The sequence below is a fragment of the Manis javanica genome, chromosome 6 (genome assembly GCF_040802235.1).
Source record: "Manis javanica isolate MJ-LG chromosome 6, MJ_LKY, whole genome shotgun sequence".
Taxonomy (NCBI): domain Eukaryota; kingdom Metazoa; phylum Chordata; class Mammalia; order Pholidota; family Manidae; genus Manis; species Manis javanica.
The window spans coordinates 7,015,888-7,035,958 of NC_133161.1; the positions used below are offsets into that span (position 1 = coordinate 7,015,888).

A 20,071-nucleotide genomic window follows, 5' to 3' on the forward strand; every position below is an offset into this window, starting at 1 on the left:
CCCCGTATCTCAGTTTTCTCATCTTTAAAATGGGGATAATAACCTCACATTCTCTTGTATGATAATCTTGATTATCTCATGGACTTACCAGAAGGGCTAAATGAGTTTAAGTGTCTCAGTGCTTAAGATAGAGCTTGGCCTACAATAAGTCCTGCACAAATTACTGATTTTTTAAATTATAGTTTGGGCCCCCTGTTCTCCTAATTATCTGCATCCCCATCTTTTTAATTGAGTGCTTTTTCTGATTACTACCATCCACTGGACACAGACTCAGTTCCTCCCTGGCCTGTACCCACCATCTTACTATGTCCATTTTGGCTTCACAATATATGTTCTCATAGTAAAACATTTTTTCATTGGCTTTATACTAATCATTTAGAAATACTTAACCACTTGTATGTCTATTTGAATCTAGACAGCACTTATCTGCAATACAAAAAGGGCAGGGGTGACTCACATTCACAGTCATGCCTGGGGGCGGGGTATTAGCCCTCTAGTTTGCAAACACAGTCAGGTAGCTTTCTTGAGTGAGAGGGAGAGAGCATCCTGTGGATACCCTCAGACAAAGAAGTTACATCTCCTTAGCGGATAGAGGTCTGCAGTAAAACACTGAATGGCTTCACAAAGAAGCAGGGATATCTGTAGTCTATGTCACACACCAAGTAATGTAGTTTGCATTACCATCCCTGACTTAGAAGGCCAACCGCAAGCCCGATGTGTTTCAAAGGCAAATTAGGAGCTTTAGAATGTATTACATGAGCAGTTTACCCCAAAGATGATCGGATAATGCTTCTCTTCTGCATCACTGAGGAAAACAACACAACTTTTCTTGTACTGAGAGAGTATATGTGCCTGAACCCGATGAGAGAAATTTACCTGGTCATTTAAAAATCCAAATTTATACTACCTCAGATAATTCTTACACCAAGCATACTCTTACCACACATTTAGACCTAACGCATTAAATTCTTACCTATGACTTTTCCCAGAAAGAGCGACTTGGGCGAATTGAACAGCGTGTCGGATGGACCTGGCAGGCGGTAACTTGCGGAAGGGTAGTGATCCAGCTGCAGGAAGAAAAGAGGAGACGCTTTGAGAAGAACGTGGCTGTCCTGCCGTGGGGTCAACCCTTCCTGGGGGGACGACACTGCCTTCTGAACCCTGGTTTCCAGACCTGATTTCCTCAGGGCTGACTCTGAAATACCAGCCTGAGCAACTGGAAGGCCATCTTTGCTGCGGTAATTTGAAACACTTTATCTAGGTAAGTGAAGACCCTTTGTGAATTGTTCCTCAGTTTATGCACATTTTCTGTGTGTAATTTATGTGCTGGATTAAGATTCTTGCTCATTTTGACCAAGTAGAATCTGCTTGATCCAAACTCTAGTACCGACCTCTGAGACAGAAAACACTACATTCATGGCCATGAATTTTCTTTGGGATCATCTTACTGTCCTGTTTGCTTTACCTTTTGGTACTACCAGCTTACAGAACAATATTGATTTGCAGAATGCACACACAAACACATTCAAATATGAATATGAGGCGTATATTAAATATACATGAATATGCAATCAAATGTTGAGAGTTAAATTGGGTAACATAGGGGTCAAGGGCAGGCCACCCCAAGATGTGCTGCTGTGACATGCAGATGATTTCAGAATTGAAAACAATCAAGGCCCAAAAGACTGAGAAAGAAAGTTGGACCTCCTCCTACCCCAACTACCCAACTACGTAAAGACAATTTGGAGAGAGGACCTGCTCCAGGCGGAGGGCTGTCACCGCACATAACTACATCGCAATAAACCTAAGGGTGGTAGGCAGGGAGGAATGTGGCAAAAATCTAGTAGAACTGCTCTCTGTGCCCCACTGTTTCTGTGTGGCTCAGCAGACATTTGTTTACTGGACATTTACTCGTTCATGTTTATGTGAATTGCTTCCCTTTCCCTTTGACACCTCAGACCCCTACCCTCTTCTCCTGGCTCACATGTGCATTGCATTGTCCCTACTGTCTTTGGAATCTGTGTTTATTATCCGATACATAGGATTCCCCCTGTGCACATAATTAAACTATTTTTTTTCTCCTGTTAATCTGTGTCATGTCAATTTGAGTCTTAAACCAGCTAGAAGAATCTCTAGGAGTAGGGGGAAATTCTTCCTCCCCAACAGTAAATAAATATACATAGTTTTCTTGCTTTTCAAAATGAGGGTGATTTCTCCTTCCTGCCACAGCGCAGGGATGTTAGGGCCTGGAGGGGACAAAGATATCGGAGCTGTGGAGTGAGCAGGCAGCAGAGGGAGGGAAACGGCCCTGGAGCCCGCGCATCTCGGACTTAACTTCCCAGGCGAAAAGTGCAAACGCTGTGGTTTCCGAGTCCCAGGGCTTCTCCTGTCCTTTGCACCCTTGCCTGGCTTTTCCTGCCTCCGCTCTCCTTTTACAGCTCTGCAGTTTAGTCCGGTTTCCCCATGTGGATAAAATGAGAGTTCCTGTGGCCAGGATTCTCACTTGGCCCTGGTTGACTAGCTCACTGCACACCTGTGGGCAATACATGGCTGCTGACTCTATAAAAAGAGCTCCGCCCAGTGCTCTGGGTGACACGGTGGTACGGCTGCAAGGCTGCAGGAGAGCAGAGCAGAGGCTGGAGTGGTGGCAGTGCCAAGGACAGAGGCTCAGAGGACGGCTGTGCAGACAGAGGGGCCCAGAGGCAGAGACCGGCTTGCTGCCTGCAGACTCGCTCTGAGTGAGTGGGATTCTAGTGACTGACCTGCCACCTGGAAATAAAGTTGGGTACAACCCTTTCACCCCAAGAATGTTTTGCTGTCATTTTCTTTGGTCACACTGAATCCATAGTGAACTTGCCCGGGGCTGAAACCCATTGGCAAGACACCCCAGCTGTGAGCTCCTAGAACTTTCTGTGCTTCTTTGTCTCCACCTGTGAGAAACCTCTTTTGTGTTAACCTTTTGCCTTTCTGAGGTGAGTTTAATACCTGCTAAGGTAAGCGTCAGACAAGTTGGATCTCAGACGGGAACAGCACGTGACTACCCAGCACGGGCTTTCCCGTGGGAACCGTGCAAAGAAACCACTCGCTCAAGGCAGCAGCGCTGACTCCCAGGTCCTTATGGGGGTGCGGGGTGGGGCGGGAGCTAAATGCACTCACCCCGTGGAGAACGAACCGCTTTGAGGAGTGATCCGGGAATTATTAATGACTACCTACACCCGAATCTTGAAACGGTTTACTAGAAAAACCTAGAGGTTATTGCATAATCATGGTGAAGAGTGAGAGTCTCATCACATCTTGGGCATCTGGGGGGTCTTGACCCGCAGAACGGGTACTGCGGGGTTTTGTGCGCGCGTGTGTTTGGTGGCCCTGTAACAGAAGTCCAAAGAACTCCAATAAAGCAAATGTTGGCATGTTCGATCATAATTCTGAAAAGTTTTCTATAATTTCAAGTGCATCATTAACAAAACACTCTGGTCAGAGAATCTTAAGTATTCGAATCTCAGAGAGTTGTTTCTCTGGAACAAAGGCTATTCAGTTTCTGCTGCTACACATTCGCTAGCTACTTTGGCGCCATCTGGTGGCACAAATGGGTAACTGCTGCTGTCCCTCCGTGTGTTACCGGTTGTCATGAAGGCTACAAAATGCCAGGGTCATTAATAGGCCACCTTACAATACTTTACCGTTGATGATCTGCTCCTACGTACTTATAGTTAAGCTATCTTGTTAAAAAAAACTTGAAAGTGGATACAGACAATATATGGTCATTACAGAGAAAAAAAATAACAGATTGGCAGAAAAAAAACCTCTTGGTGATAATGTTAATTTTTTCAATTTTTTACATAAATTGGACGGAACTCAACTAAACAAACTGTTTAGCATTTATGTATCATTACTTAACAATGTATTACGCAACCTCATCAATAAATATGTAACTAAATCATTTGTAACGAGTGACTGGTATGCCCCATTTAGATATGTAGTACACAATCTTTAAAAACTATCAAATCTATGTTTTAGATTTTACATTTCTTGTGTCTTTGGGCCCAGGACAAGCCAAGCACATAGTAGGTCCTCAGAAATGCATGGACAGTGTAAAGCGCTGGGCACAGAAGTGGAATCAGTCCTCAGATGTGGCCTGATCCCAGCAGGAATTACCCTCTTTCCCTTGAGCTGTTTACGGACCCAGACCAGACAGACTTGGCCATGCGGCAGCCATGCCTTCTTATCTGCACTGAGCTCACAGAAAGGTCAAATCCCTAGTTTGTCTCCACAGGTTGCTGTCTGCTCCTCCCCTTCCTGTATATGTGCGGCTGATGACTTGAACCAACAGCTCAATTTTACATTCATCTATATTAAATTCCATTTCTTTCATTTTGAATCAGGAGTTGTTGAATTTTGATTCTGTCATCAGTGATCCTGCTCGGTTTTGGTTTATCACCAAATGTCATGACTACTCCCAGGTCTTATTCATGAGGTGGGCTCTGCCCGAGCCACAGGCCCAGTGCGGGGTCACTCTGTGACTGTATAGCCTGGTGACAGCCCTCCTGACGTGCAAACCTGAGGCCCTGTGCAGTCCCTGCATGGCTCACGTGCACTGAGGCTTCTGCCTCCCACCGCACATGCACGCCAACCCCTACTGAGAGCCTGCTTCCCTGCTGCACCCTGGGTGGCCTTTTAATTGCCTGGGAGCTCCATCCAGCTCCAGCCTGGCCAAACCAGAGCCTTGCTGCTCTCTGGAGGGCTGGACAGCCATACCTTCTCCAATGAGGTCGCAAAGTCTCCACCCACATTTGTCCTTCGGTGGGTTCTCCTCCTCAGCCCTGGGGTGCCTCTAGGAAACTCTGTAGGGGTTTCCTTACATCTCAGAGATATCTTTATCACAGATAATTCTTCCATCAAACACCCTGTGCTTAATCTACTGTGAGGTTTCTATCTCCCGACTGGACACAGACAGCTACAGCAGTAAAGAGCATGTGTTGAGCACCCGCTGTATGCAAGGCTTGTGCTAAGCTTTCACATATCATATTATTAAGTGGATTCTGGAGAGGTGTTCTCTTCTTTGATACTACAAAGAAAACATCCAAAGTCAGAGAGTGGCAGAATTGGAATGCTAACCCAGCTAACCCTGGCGACAGGGATAGAGGGTAAGCTGCAAGTGACAGCCGCCTCAACTAGCCCAGCCATCTCAGCTGGGGAAGGGAGATGATCAGCTGCATTTTAAATGTTTACATTTGAAAAAGAAAATGTATTTAATCAGATAACGCAAGAAGAGCTCAACCTGAGAATCATAAGGAACACGTCAAGTTCTATCATTTCACTGGTCCTGCTAGGTGTCTGCCTCTATTCAAATGAGCACTTGCGCATTTGCCAGGGTGAAGTGTAACTATTTCAAGGTAATTTCTTTACGGTCCAGGTGAGCTATTTTGCTGCACATTTAGCTGGTGGTCATTTCACTGCAGTTAAGAGGTAATAAGAGATTGTGTAATAGAGACTCATTAAAATTAAAGGCTGTGACTCCATATGCTCCAGGACAACCTTACGGGAGCATCATTTGTCCCACGTTTACCATCAGACTGGGTCAGGCTGGGGCTCACGTCACACTTGCTGAGTTCAGGGCTTTCATGTTCATTCAGGTATTATTTGGCAGTTTCAGTTTATTTGCATCTTTAAGCCACAGTTTGCCTTGGCAGAGATGGAAGGGATTTCATTAGCCCGTTTATGTTTTTGGGGTGAAATGGAGAAGGTAGGGAGGGCACCGACGAGGCAGACCGAGGCAGTGTGGGTTATGGCTCACGTCTGGAAGGCCTGCCCGTCTCCCGAGCTGACGGGACACAAAATACTAGTGTGATGGCATATTTCTGGGGCTCGAGACCAGGGCCTGCGATTTCTTACCTCTGTTCCTACTCTATAATTTTGGGTACTACTTGGAATTAGCTTAGGGATACTAAATTCAGAACATACCACTTGATGGATGTTTTTATTCCAAGTTGAAGCAAAGGACTAAACATGAGTAGAGGCCAATGCAAATGAACACCAGGGGTCAGAACAAGGACCAGCTGTCTCGCCCGTTCTCCACCCTGACCTCCTAGGGGCGGGGAAGGGGAGAGAGTGCCCAGGGCAGAGACTGGTTCCCTCTCTCCGTCTGAATCTCCATCCCATCTGGGGTCTGCGGGTAGGCGCTCCTGCAGGCCTCAGGCCGTTCACCACCGAGGCAGAAGGAGAAACGTCAACTCCAGCACCAAGGGGAAGTTCACCTAAATGTCTTCTGCCTCGTCTTTATTCATGGGGAGGATTCAGAGGATTCAGATAGACTTAGCTGAGAGTGGGAGACAAAAAGGTAGTTAATTGTGGACTTGCCACCAGCTACAGGGTGGTCACCAGTCCCTTCCTGTTCCCTGGCTAGACGGTGACTCTGTGAGGACCAGGGCCACACCCCAGCCACCTCTCCTCCCCTCGGAGCTGGCACAAGGCTGACACAGCACAGGCTTGGGAGACTGTGGGCGGCAGGCTAAGCAGGCAGAGGGCAACTACGCCCGGACGTCAGAGCCAGGCGACGGCACCTCACCTCCAGGCTTAGGACTGTTTCTTTCCTGCACCATCTAGTACACTGATGACCCATGGGAAATGGGCCTGCAACCCCCTTGGTGCTCACTTCACATTTATTGAGTTAGGCTCAGTGATATTGACATGTTTATTGGTGTGTGTGTGTGTGTGTGTGCGTGTTTAAGGTATGGGAATTTTAGTTTATGTTCCATTAGAATTCTGTTCTTCAAGGAGGGGAGCTCTGTAGATAACCCAACTCATGCCTTGATAAGCAATTTGACCAGAGAGAGGTATTGTGAGTACTTAATGCCACCATTCTATTATTATCAGTACAATATATCCGCCTCGTCGGGTCTAATGCAACTTAAGTTCTGTGGTATTAATGTAATGAAAAGAGTTATTTAAGGAATCCATTAGGTGATTTATGTTGATGTAAAAAATTCTCAAAATACAAAAAAGAGAAAAACTAGCCTTCAAATGTTGCTCTACCTTCCCTAGTCTAACACTCCACCTACTGGAAAGACAGCGACTACTATTTAAAGTATGAAGTCTTTTTTAAAAAAGAAAACTGATTCTATATCAGTAAATTTGTATCACTTAAAAAAATGTCAAGAGAAGGCTAGTTTCACAGCTGATACAGCCGGTTCTTTAATAGCATTAATTTCAAAGACTTTAGCACCAAGAGTAAGCCAAACATCTAAGTTTTTCAAAGAATCTGGTCAGAAAATATTTAGGGCTTTCAGGTTGTGTTTTGACTTGTACATGAGAATTCAGATGATGATTATAAAGCATGTAAAATCATTGATGCCCATTATCTAATAGTTACACCTCCAATTTCCTTCTTAGAGATCTAGTATGAGATCATGGTTTTTATACACTTTTATATTTAAAATCACTTTAATAGCCATCAAATTTAATCATTACACATAGTGGGTGGTTTAGATAATTATTTAAATAATTAGCATCAATTAAATCATTTCACACGGCATGTTTTCCTGAAGAGGTCAAGGCAAAGCACATTTTGATTAACTGTAAAATGACTTTCTAGGAGTAAGGAACAACCAACGGGTGGGAAAAGGGAGACAGAAAACAGAGGAGAAAAAATAAAATTAGAAATGGTCAGTTTTGAAAATAAGTGTTAAGAAATATGTTGCTAAAATTATATAATGGCAAATTTTAAAAATTAATTAGATGAAAAAGATAAAGAAATGTGAATGAGAACAATTATGAGAAACAGTGTAGACACAACAAATGTGATGGAGGCTTTTTCTATTTTATTCTTGATTAGCCTGTGTAACCTTGATTTGTCAAGCACATGTTTTTAGGGGCTGTTTAACTTTAATTCCTGGCTGATTCTGGGGTGAGTTGTGCGGGGGAAGTTTTAAGGCCATCAGTAAAAATGGTGTATTAGGAACAACAATGTCTAGTGCACGTTTGTGTCATGGTGTGCGGTGTGGAGGCGGGACTGGCCGCTGTGGAGATGGGTGGCTGCTCTGATCGTCAAGTTCTCAACATGTGGCCCTCGTTGTGACTGGTCCAGACACAAGGACTTTATTTGAACATGAGTCCTTCCCAGAAGCTTATAATGAGTCAAATCTTTGGAAGTGAGCAGAGGTAATTGCATTGTGTGGTCCTGGGAAGGTTTACCCCTGCCCAGCAGTGCACCTGTCCCCTAAGCCACCCAGGGCACAGGCCAGTGGTGTCATGGGGTAACTGCCGAGGGGGCTTCTCTGCAGAAGGAGGGAGACAGTGGCTTAAGACTCAGTTACCCCTCTGACCGTATCTCATTCTCTACAGTAGTCTTTCAAAAAATGATGTAACTCCTGATACTTCCTAACATGACACAAGGACTTCCACGCGGTTTTGCCATTGAGCCACCCTGTGAACTGGGCTTGGGGCGAAGCTGAAGCTGTGTGAAAGGAGATCTTTCCAGCTGGGTTCGAGGTGTTAGACTCTTATTTTGGAAATAAGACTTATAAAGCAATTAGGAAATAATATTATAAAACAATATTTGAAAAGTGAATATGAAGTATCACCCCAAATCTTAAAATGTATGGTGGCATTTTGAAAGAGAAACAGACACCCATTCTCTCCAGTGGTACTGAGGGGACCAGCCTCACGGTCCTTAGGCTGTGTCATGAGCCAAAGGACGGGACAATGGAAGGTCGGGGAGGGAAGCCAGGTGGTGCAGGCCCTTGAATGCTAGGATACAAAGTCAGGATTCCAGACAGGCACAGCTGGGGTTATTTTTAGTTGTTTTATTTTTGGTTATTTTTGTAAGTTGGGTGTAGCACCCCCAACTTGTTATTTGTATCCACAAATCTTTACAAGGAGGGAAAATTCAGACTCTGATTCCATTTATGTAAAATCACAGAATAGGTCAAACTAATACGTAGTTTTATAGAAATGGAAATTGGGTGGGTTGTTGCTTGGGGCAACGGTTGGAGGGAACTGACAGGAAAGGCTCTCAAGGGCACCTTCTGGGGTATCGGAGACGGTCTTACTTTGAGCATGGTGCGGGTTGCATGGGTGTGCACACCTGCCGAGAGTCCTTAATTGGTGCACTGCAAGTGTGTTCATTGCACTGCATACAATCCACATTTCAGTGAAGTTGATTGAATAAAAACGAGAGAACAGGAGAAGCTGGCCCTAAATAGTGAGCGCAGATAAACATCTCCAGGAGATTTATTGTCAAGAAAAACAAAGAAACGGGGAGAGTGGGGTCAGAAGAAAACTGTGTTTTAATTGAGAAAAATATCAATTTTTGTTTGTTTGCTGATGGGAATTAGCCAGCAGAGAAGGCAGACAGACCATCCTGAGCAGGTGAGACGGGCTTAATGGAAAAGAGAAGGGACTTGGCTTTAAATGGCAACTCTCCAGCAAACTTAGTTTTCCTCTGGGTTCTTTTCTGGAGGTTCTACAAGAAACATACTTGATTTTATACTTAGAGACATACAATAAATGCTTTTTTTTAAAAAAGAAGAATTCCCGTTTCTGGTGATGTCAGGCAGGGGCTGTTGTTAATTCTAAGGTGGGTCAGAGTTTGGACTCAGTGGGCACAAGGACCATTCTGATTCTAAAATCATTCTAAGCAAACATCACTACTGAAGTTTGCCATTTATATAGTGGTTTTTAAGGAAGAACTTGTAGAGGTTTGTGACAATCATCTTTGTTCTCGTATCTAGGGAAGGAGGTACAAAAGGATATTATCATACTCAGATATGGGGAAACTAAGGAAAGAAAAGAGGTTTTGTGCCTCAGCCAAGTTTATGGAGTGAGTGGTAAATATTCAGTTTAATGCACATTATCGAGTGGAAGCTACCGTGCTAAGTGTTGTCAGAGAGAATATTTCCTGACTCCCTGCAGGTGAGGACTCCAGTTCACTAGAGCCTAATCCTGGATTTGTTATTTTTAAAGAAATGAAACTATGTTTTCTGTCATTGTCATTCCATAAACATAGGGAGCTAATGGTTTTTCTAAGTAAATGGCATTCATCGATCAATGATTCTTTACCAGATGATATCTTAAAGTGCTGATGTAAGATGTAAAGTGCTTCAAGAAGATGTAAGTGCTGTATGTCTAATCAGATGAAAGTTAAGGGTTTTATGGTTCTAAACCTATTTAATGAAACTGCATTTTCTTCTTTATTGGCTGGCCTTCTGGGTTTATAGGTTTGCTTGGCTTGTGATTATGGAATGATTCTCATATGTGGGATGTTTAGGTGGAGCAAGCCTAGGTGCTTTTACTTTATTGATCTTTTTAATGTACTGGCTTCAGTATTTAAATGAGTTTGAGTTGTTTCTTTAATGGTCTTTCAATAAAGCTTAAGTTGACCTGGCTCATTTTGCAATTGTGACACTGTAATGGCAGAGAAAGACTAATAATAAAAATGAACTCATTTTGTGTGGTTGAAAAGGTTACATGACTATTGATTTTAACTGTAATATAAAGTCCTTGATATAAAAAAAACTCAACACATTCTTTTCAGTACAGAGGTTCTATCAATATTACTTTGCCAGTAGGTTTTGGCAGCACTAACAATTAAGGATAGAGTCTAAAAACTGGCATTATCAGAGGACTGATAACCACATACTTCAAATTCTGTTCCAGTGAAAGAGCAGAAAGCTATACAAAGAAAATCAGTATATACAGACTGACTTCAGAATGTGGGGTAGGTGCCATGGGTCTGAGAGCTGTTTGCTGGCCAGCTCTGTGGGCTTGTAGAAAGCTTGGCCCCCTGGAAACACTGACATTTTTAATGCTGTGTTTGGAGAAATTATGGACAAGATGTAGGAAAAGCACTCACTTCTCCCGTGACCCACCCAGCCTGGCGTGTGTGTGTGTGTCTGTGTATGTGTGTGCATGCGCTAACAGGGCCATAACAAAATGGACTGAGATGATTCTCTGCCTGAAAGCCTATTAGATTTAGCTTTGGACTTGCATCCTGTGTTCAAAGGTACTCCAGAAAAGGCAGTCTCGAACTTCATGGTGACCCCAGACCCACCGCACTTTGCCCTAATCCCAGCTCTTCTTCAAGCCATCTTCTAGGAAGGCCTAGTTCTGGACATTCTGCCTGGGCTCCCTTGGCAATCTTGGGAAGAAAGAGGATGTCGCTGAAGGACTGGGGAGAAGGAGGAGAAGTGTAGAGGCTCTCCCCTAAAAGTGTGGCCGTCCTCTTCAGTGTGATCGGCGTCAGTTCAGCATCTGACATTTCTTAAGGTCGGCTGCAGTCAGATCCCGCCGTAGGTGCCCTGCACATGCTGTCTCAGTGCCTCTGCCGACACCCCCGTGGGCACATACTCTTGCCCCATATTACCAAAGCATGCGGATTAAGTTCCGATGCCTCTGGGGGCACACAGACCGTAGGAGGTGCAGCCCAGAGGGCCTATGGGCCTGCAAAGCTGCTCCATTATGCCAGCCGGGATCTGGTGCCACCGCTGAGCTGGGCTGCGCCATGCCCACGGGGAGGCAGTGATACTCCTGGGAATGAGGAGAGTGGGGCCCACCAGCCCCGCGGCACTTCTACTACCCCCCCTTTTATGGACCTTCTGATTTGTATGGCCACACCCCCCTTTGCATCCATCTCTGGCATCAGGACAGATCTTCAGACAGCCTACAGAAACCTACAGGTCGTGTTGCTCTGTGCCCATGCCACACCTGTGGTGTCCAGCTGTTGGGGTCAAGCATGCAAGCACAGGGAGCAGCCATGGGGGGGTAGCTCAGACCCTGGGGTCACTTCCACTGGGGCCCAGGAGTCAGGCTGGTAGGGGACTGATTGCTTTGTTCGCTTTTACTTCCACTTGCCTTTGATGCTCCTTCCCCATCTTCACTGTTGGGCCACTAGCCCAGACCCTCCCTGCTACCCCCAAAACGTGTGTATGACCATCCCTTCTGATGCTTGGATCCTATCTCCTCATCTCAAAGATGTTAGAGAAGCACTCATTCTTTTGGTTCAGGAAGTGATGCCTGAGGGGAGATGCAAATGAAACGTCTTGGAAGAGTCCATGCTCTCAGCTGGCAGAGCACAGGGCCTGTGCCGAGAATCCGTCATTTCGAAACTCAATACAGTCACATATTCAGTGTCTCAAACACTTCTTGAGACTCTCCCATCTCCAGGGCCCAGGGATACAACTGTAAGATGTACACGCCTAAGCAAAACCCCTGGGCTGTACCCTCTGGGCACAGCGGCGAGCTCCCACTTATACAGGCAACACCGAGTCACCACCGTGCTTCCTGAGGCTCATACGACCCACACTGCAGCCCAGGGCCCTCCAAGCATGAGCGCTTGGCCACCGTGCCCAAGTCGGCTCCACCAGGAAGCCTTCCCTTCCCAGCACGGGGATGACTACTGGCCGCTAGAGGGCATCTGATCCCAGGCTGAGCACCTGCTCCAGACCACTGGGGCCTTCAAAATCCTCACCCAGTCCCGGGGCTGAGGACCCCTCTCCTGAGCAGGAGGGCGGTGTGTCACACTTCAGAACCTCAGACTGCACGTTGAGAAACATTTGTGTTTCAGACAGGAGAGAAATGTATGTGCACAGCCACCTGTGCACGGCAAACAGCCCACTCTGCCTAGTGTACTAAAAAACAGCATCGGGAATCACAGTCTTTGAGAGTCATTTTGGGGCACTGTGGATGGATATAACAATGTGGTGCCTCACACATTGGACTTTAGTTTTCATGCCAGACAATGTAGAAATCCAGGAACCTTATCTTCGTTCTTGAGAGTTGATTTATGTACTTAATGTGCTTGGGGGAAAAAATGAACTCTGCAACTGTGGGTTTGTAAGCTTTGGCTGTGCTCTGGAGAAGGAAAGAGAGTGGATGCCTCAGACCCCAAACCGGATCAGAAATTGCATCACAGCTGCTTCCCCACTGAGCTGCAAGAAATGTGAAGTGAAGTAAACATATTTTTCTGGAGTGGAGGAATGAGGTCCTGTCTAGCCCTGGAGCGCATAATTCATTTGCAGATGAAATTGCTTTAGAGAAGAAATGAAAACCTTGGAAGTGCTGACATATTTGTTACGAGTCTTTTTCTGTTTCAGATCTGACGAGTTTGATGGGTTGAGCTTACTTTCCCTTTGGTTCCTCCGCATGACTTTTATGAATTGTAGAAGAGGCAAAATAGCATAACAAATGCTGGCGAGGATGTGGAGAAAGGGGGACCCTCCTACACTGCTGGTGGGAATGTAAATTAGTTCAACCATTGTGGAAAGCAATATGGAAGTTCCTCAAAAAATTAAAAATAGAAATACCATTTGACCCAGGAATTCCACTCCTAGGAATTTACCCTAAGGATGCAGCAGCCCAGTTTGAAAAAGACAGACGCACCCCTATGTTTATCGCAGCACTATTTACAATAGCCAAGAAATGGAAGCAACCTAAGTGTCCATCAGTAGATGAATGGATAAAGAAGATGTGGTACAAATATACAATGGAATATTATTCAGCCATAAGAAGAAAACAAATCCTACCATTTGCAATGTGCAACAACATGGATGGAGCTAGAGGGTATTATGCTCAGTGATATAAGCCAGGTGGAGAAAGACAAGTACCAAATGATTTCACTCATCTGTGAAGTATAACAACAAAGCAAAAACTGAAGGAACAAAACAGCAGCAAACTCACAGAACCCAAGAATGGACTGACAGTTACCAAAGGGAAAGGGACTGGGGAGGGTGGGTGGGAAGGGGGAAGGCAGTATAGAACAGAGAAGACAGGTAGTGACTCTATAGCATCTTACTTTGCTGATGGACAGTGACTGTAGTGGGGTATGTGGTGGGGAGCTGTATTGATAATGGGGGGAATCTAGTAACCACAATGTTGCTCATGTGATTGTATATCACTGATACCTTAATAAAAAAGGAATTAACAGTGCATTTCCAATATATACATCCCTTTCTCTTCTCTTCCTAGATATCTTCTATGAAATCAAATCAGTGTAATGCTATAAGAAACTAGTAAAATATTGGCCTATGCCCTCCACAGAGTTAAACATGAGTCAGTTTTCCATTACAGGGGATGGTGAAGTAGTAACATGCTTGCTGAAAACCCCAACAGAGAGCCGGGGAGCTGGTGGGCGAGCAGGGAGGGGTGCAGGAGACCCAAGAAGCTCAGCATTATTTTCGAATCACTTGCCCCCGTCCAGCATGCTTGTCATGCATATCGAGGCAGAGTTCATCATCAGAGGAGATAAACAGTAAATTAGCCAAAGGGAAGAAGTTGCAGTAAATGTAATTTCAAGAGCAGGGCCTCAGGCTAGCTAGGTCAGCTTGCTTTCTTTGTTCTGATGTCCCTAAAAAAGATTTAATGCTTCCAAACGGTGTTATTTTCTTTAATAAAGGCTTGAACGACCTCTGATATTGCAGTTTTCAGGAGTGTTTACATCCATATATATTTTAATATTGCTCTTTATTGGCAGAAATTTCAAGGGTAATAAAGGCACACATTTTTAAATAATCTGAGCTCTGGTGTCTAATTTCAGTGTGTGCTCCACATACCATAGAAAAGAAGGCTGCTACATGGAGAGCAGGATGTTACGTCCCTGTTTACCTAAAGAATCGGTATGGGATTTTTTGTATGGCATAAAACACAGGCCTTAACCTTGGACCACTTAGTTCTTTTACACTTGTAAAACTTATGATTTTATGCCCCCAGCAAACATCATGAAGTCATTTCTTTGAACAAATGTGTTTCCCCCTGATTACATTATTTTTTTTCCTAAGGGGACTATCACCTAATTTGGTATTTCATAAACGAACATAAGTTTTCAGAAATCTCAGTAGGTTCTGTATTTTATTTCTTGTTCAGTATGAACACTATTTGTGGTTTGTTTAAAAGGCTCCCTAGCATTGGTTTTATAAAGCCAAGGTCAAAGTGCATGAACTTTTCTCACATACTTGATTTGTTTTCTAACAATATGTTGTAGAAAGGGTGTTGAGCCTGTGTTCTGATGTGGCTTCCTCGTTAGGTGGACTGAGTGGCCTGCTTGAGGAAGGGTTCACAGGTGTGTCCCCCTCCAGTTGCGTGGCATTTTCTGGGCCACGTGGGAGGTGGTGTGACTCCTTCCAGGTCACGCTCGCCACCCTTCCTGTCTCTGAACACAGTCTATCAGACAGGCAAGCCCTTACTCACTCAGGGTCTCCCACTGCTACCCTAACTGACTCCAGACAAAACAATGAACTCCTAAATGACCAACTTTTACTTAAAACTGTTGAAAGTTTTCAAGTTTGTCAGGCAAACTAGCAAGGGGGAGCCTGGTTCTCGACTATTTGCAAAGGTGAAGAGAAACAAGGGTGTGAGCAATGACCTGCCACTGGAGGAGGGGTCTGGGGGTCTGGGCTGGCTGCGATTCTGGCTCTTGCGAGCACTGGGCCCTTGTTAGTCACCTGGAAGCCCTTTATCTCTGTTTCATCTGGTTAACGGGGCTAGCTTTTCCCCTTAGGTGGCATGTATCAAATGAGGACATGTATGGCAGTGTTTCAAGCACTATGTTCTGTGGTTATTAAGGCTCCTTCCAGTGCAGAATGGCTTTCTCCTGGCTTAAGGAGGTTACCTGAAATGCCTTACAATTGAACAGTTCTCCACATACAGAAAGTGGTGCCCCCTGCCTAACGATGTTTTATGTCGATTAAAATATATTGTTGCTGCAAAAGTCCATAACTGAACTACTCATTTTGCTGCTAATAAAATTCTTCCAACAATTTCTTGTTGCAATCTATTTTATGTATCTATTTTTGACTGACCAAAAGCTGTACAAAACTAATATAAACAACTTGATGAGTTTGGAGATAAGTATCCTGTGAAACTATTACCATAATGTATAAAAAGATCTTTGTTGTTATAGAAGCTAATATAACTGCAACTAATACATAAATTGGTGTCTTGAAGCAGAGTGCTACCATAGCAGAAACCTAAAATATGTAGCACGGGGTCTGTGGTCAGGTGGCACATGGTAGAGAAATTGATATTAGAGGCTGCAAAGATGGACAACGATGATATGCAATAAAATATTTTGTAAAACTGTCACCTCAGGTAACCTGGAAGGCAGACTGACGGCCTATGACCTGCCTGTGTCAAGCAAGAGATGGGTTCAGAGAAGAACTGGCCAGTTTCCAAACATCAGTGAAGGGAATAGAGAAATGTCCCAACATTTAGAGCCCTATACCTGAGAGTAAGAAATAAGACTGCAACAATCTTTGACCAACAAAAGTACCATAAGATCTCTCAGCTCAGCAAACTGACTTAACCCTGGGAGTGAAGTTAAATTAAGGGTCTTTACCTCCCCTCAAGAACAAACCTTCTGTTTTCAGGTGGCCTCATAATCTTGAGAGAGAGGCATGGGCACTTGGCACCTAATGGTTACACAGATCCAAGATTTATGTCCAGAGAAGAATCTATGTGTCAACTGATACGTAAGAATCATTTATCTATTGGTATGTGAAGTGGACTGGAAGCAAAGAGATGAGAAAGAAGCCAACTCAGGTTTTGAAGGAAGTGTATTGGCAAAGAAACCACACAGCTATTCTACAAAACACTCGGAACACAAAACAGCCCTTGGTGCAATTAACACTCACAGTAAATGGACCCCGAAGCCGAACAGCTTCAAGGACCGCGTCATTCCCCAACCCTCAACTCGGAAGTGGGCATGACAGATCATGGACTAGGTCGAGCCTCCCAGAGGACAGAGCCCTGGAGGGCCATGCAGAAAACGGACAGGAATCTGGTCTAATCAAGGAACTACTCCTGCTGCAAAGGGAGGGATGGATTGATGGTGGTGTGGGTCCTCAGAGTGCCTACCCAGCATGGTCTCATCACTACTAGAGATCACAGGACCTGCCTTTTCTAGAAACAGAGGATACAAGACAGACTTTCTTGGATTAAACACGGAGATTTTAGGGCTAATTTGTAATGGCAGCTGGTGTTATCCTAGTATTTATATCTTTTCGTATATGCCTACACGTAGCACACACTGCTTGTTGCTGTGGGTAACATTTCTCTGATCATTTTTAGGATTTGTATTCGATATAGAGCTCAATTAGCAATTGATGCAACAGTTTTTGTATAATTTGGTTGAATTCTGATTAGTAGCAGGTAAGAAATTTTCATCTTTATGGGATAATTCAGTGATTTCTTTGAACATTTGTTTTAAAAATTCCTGATGAAAACAACTGAAGTCACACTTTTTGTGATATAGAAATTTGGGGACCTAATCACATTGGCCCTGGAAGACTGTGAGTTTATGTTTTAAAGGAAGTCCTTATATTGCTTGCAGGAAATCTGTTAGCTTCTTCTTGGCAAAGATGGGATGGTCCTCCAGTTAGATAAGAGACAAAATGATACATCTCTACCATCTGTTCATTTGACTTTCAGTGAATATGGATTCTGAGTGTCTGTGCCAGAGAATATATGCCTAAGCTCTTTATTGTCTAACTTCCATCAAAACTCCAAATACATGACAGCTGTACACAGAACACGTAGTTCATTCGTTTATTTGAGCTAACTTTATCTTTGGATCAGGCCCGGATATCAGAAAGCTGTATCACCTCTGCCCCACCCCATGCACCTGCCCATCTTCCTTTTCTGCCCCACTCCCTCCACACCTGTGGGGGCTGAAATCCATACTAAGTTGCACTTGATATTCCTAAGGAGATGCTACATCAAACAGCCTTATGAGAAACACATTTGCTGCAGAAATGCTGTTGAAGGTATACCTTCCTCAGGGCTCACTGTATGGTAAGGGGGACGAAGGGCTTCAACCATCCCTGCCTTGTAAAAATATCTAGAAATACAGCGAAGTGCCATATTTGTAATGTTTGAATGGTGGCTACGTGGGTGTATGTTTTATTATTCTCTGTGCCTTTGCATATTTTTGAACTATTTCATAATAAATATAACATTATTACTGTTGTTATAATGTCACTCAATTTCTTAATGGCCAGAGGTATCCACATTCAAAATCTGAAGACCATCCTTCCAGATATCTCTCTATTAAGTGGGGGTTAAGAACCATGGGTAAACTTCAAAGTGTGACAGGCCTGGGTTCATCTATGCTTTCACTAATACTGCTTTCTAACTTTGGGCAAGTATGTCACACTTTTGCACTTTAGTTTCCACATCCAAAATGGGGTAATAATGGTAACCTATCTGAGAAGGTTTTGGTGGGATTACTAAGAGAATGTGTGTAACATGCTTAGTGCCATGCCTAGAACACAGTTAATTATCAATGGACGTGAGCTATTGTCATGTACTATATGATATTTCCAGCTTTCTATACCAGTAAATAGAATCTATGGTATATAATAATAAAAAATAAAAAGAAGATGACTTAGTAAGGAAAATTTAAATTTTCTTGAGGAGCTGGTACATTTTATTCCTGAATGTTGTATACTTCTGGCCTCCAAGAAGTTCAGAGCGAAATTTATGCAAGTGGGTGAGACCTTATGACCTGGAGACTTACGGTCTATTTCCCTCTCATCTTGGGACCCTACTGTGGTGACTTACTTTAATTCTCTCCTTCATTTTATGTACTGCCTGGGAGCCACTTTCCATCCCATGTGCAGTGGGCTTGGGATGAAGGGCAGGGAAGTGGGAAGAAAAGAGCTAGGAGAACAGGAAGGGAGGAAAGTAAGAAAGGATTTGTAGCACAAGACTTCGGAATTGTTCACTGTAACGTTCGGTTCTTGCGTTCATGCTAACTGGCCTGATTTTTCACTGCACACAGTACTTGCCACGTGTTCTTTGCCTGCCTGGGGTTTGTTTTCCGTTTTGACTGGTGGAAAGCCCTCAGCTACCGTCCCCAATGCAGCCGTGAGTTTTCATAAATTACGCCACTCGAGGTTGTCATGGATTCCTGTTCGCTCTGGTGTCCGATCTTCATTATCTGTGTGGAGATCGGGCACTTTGTTTTTTTGGCAGCCGATGTTTCATCCAAGGTCAATTTCCCTCAAGTGCTCAGCACCACTTCGGACGGTGTGTGCTCACAGAATGCAAACTGATTTGATGTTAGCTTTAGCCAAACCCGGCTAGGGAAGTCAGTCTGCTTTTAAAAACACCATGAACACCGATAAACATCACCAGAGCGATGTGTTGTCTGTTCATGGATAAATGTATAGAATTGCACCATAGTTCCAAAGGTCTCATTCTGCAGCCCTTTTAAACTCATCTTTGAATTTGCTTTATTTTGGTTCTTTGATTAGAAGTACATGTTAATTTGAAATTATTTGAATATCTTTGTCATTATATTTCATTATAACTGGGGGATCTCAGAACAGGTTGAGGGTATCAGTATGTTTCATATTTTTTAATTAAAAAATGCAAAATATGCAAAACACTGCAACATATACTTCTAAGAAAAAAGGAGGAAATAGAGAATACCCTAGAGGAAATTAGACCATTTACAACCCCTTCACATAGAAATAATCACGATTAACATTTCATTATATCTCTCCCTACACATTTTGAGGTTGTAGAAGTTCTCGAGATGGATTAATAGATTGCTTTCAGAAGAAACCTGAGTGTTTTTGGCGTAAAGTTACCCTTGAAATTACATTCTGCTCCACAAGGCCTTCCTGCCTGAAAGAAACAGAACAAGGAGTCCGACTTATTTTTCCATAAGGAGGAGTCGTGTCGTTTCTCCCTCTGCCGTCTCTACCTTTACTTTCCATCTGAGCTGGACGGGAGTCGGGCTGAGAGTCCAGAGCACCCAGGCCACAAAGTGCTTCCAGTCTGAATTCAACTGGGTCAGGGTGTCTGGCTTTCTCCACGCGTCCAGAAACCTGAGCGCCGTCGCGCCGCATGGAGTGGCGGGAGGAGGAGGGAGGGCAGGGCTTTGCAGCCCCCTGGGTGCACCCCCACAGCAGCACGCAGTCAGGCCTTTGGGAGGGCTTCCGGTCTGCCTTTCCCCTTGCCTCAAAGCATTGCACAGCCTATATTTTCATACCCGTCACGTTCGCTTTTTCTGGAGCTGTGTTCCTATTTTGTTAGGCTCCCCAGTTCCCCACCAATCATGAGATTTGATTTGATTAGC

General features: G+C 44.2%; 1 protein-coding gene across 1 annotated transcript in view; it reads right to left on the reverse strand.

Moving 5' to 3' along the window:
* Positions 1-20,071, reverse strand: part of CNTNAP2 (contactin associated protein 2) — a 1,951,112-nt gene that overhangs the window by 121,105 nt on the left and 1,809,936 nt on the right. The window contains exon 21 of the mRNA XM_073239854.1: positions 974-1,067. Coding sequence (XP_073095955.1) covers positions 974-1,067 — 94 coding nt within the window. The remainder of the gene's footprint in view (positions 1-973; positions 1,068-20,071) is intronic.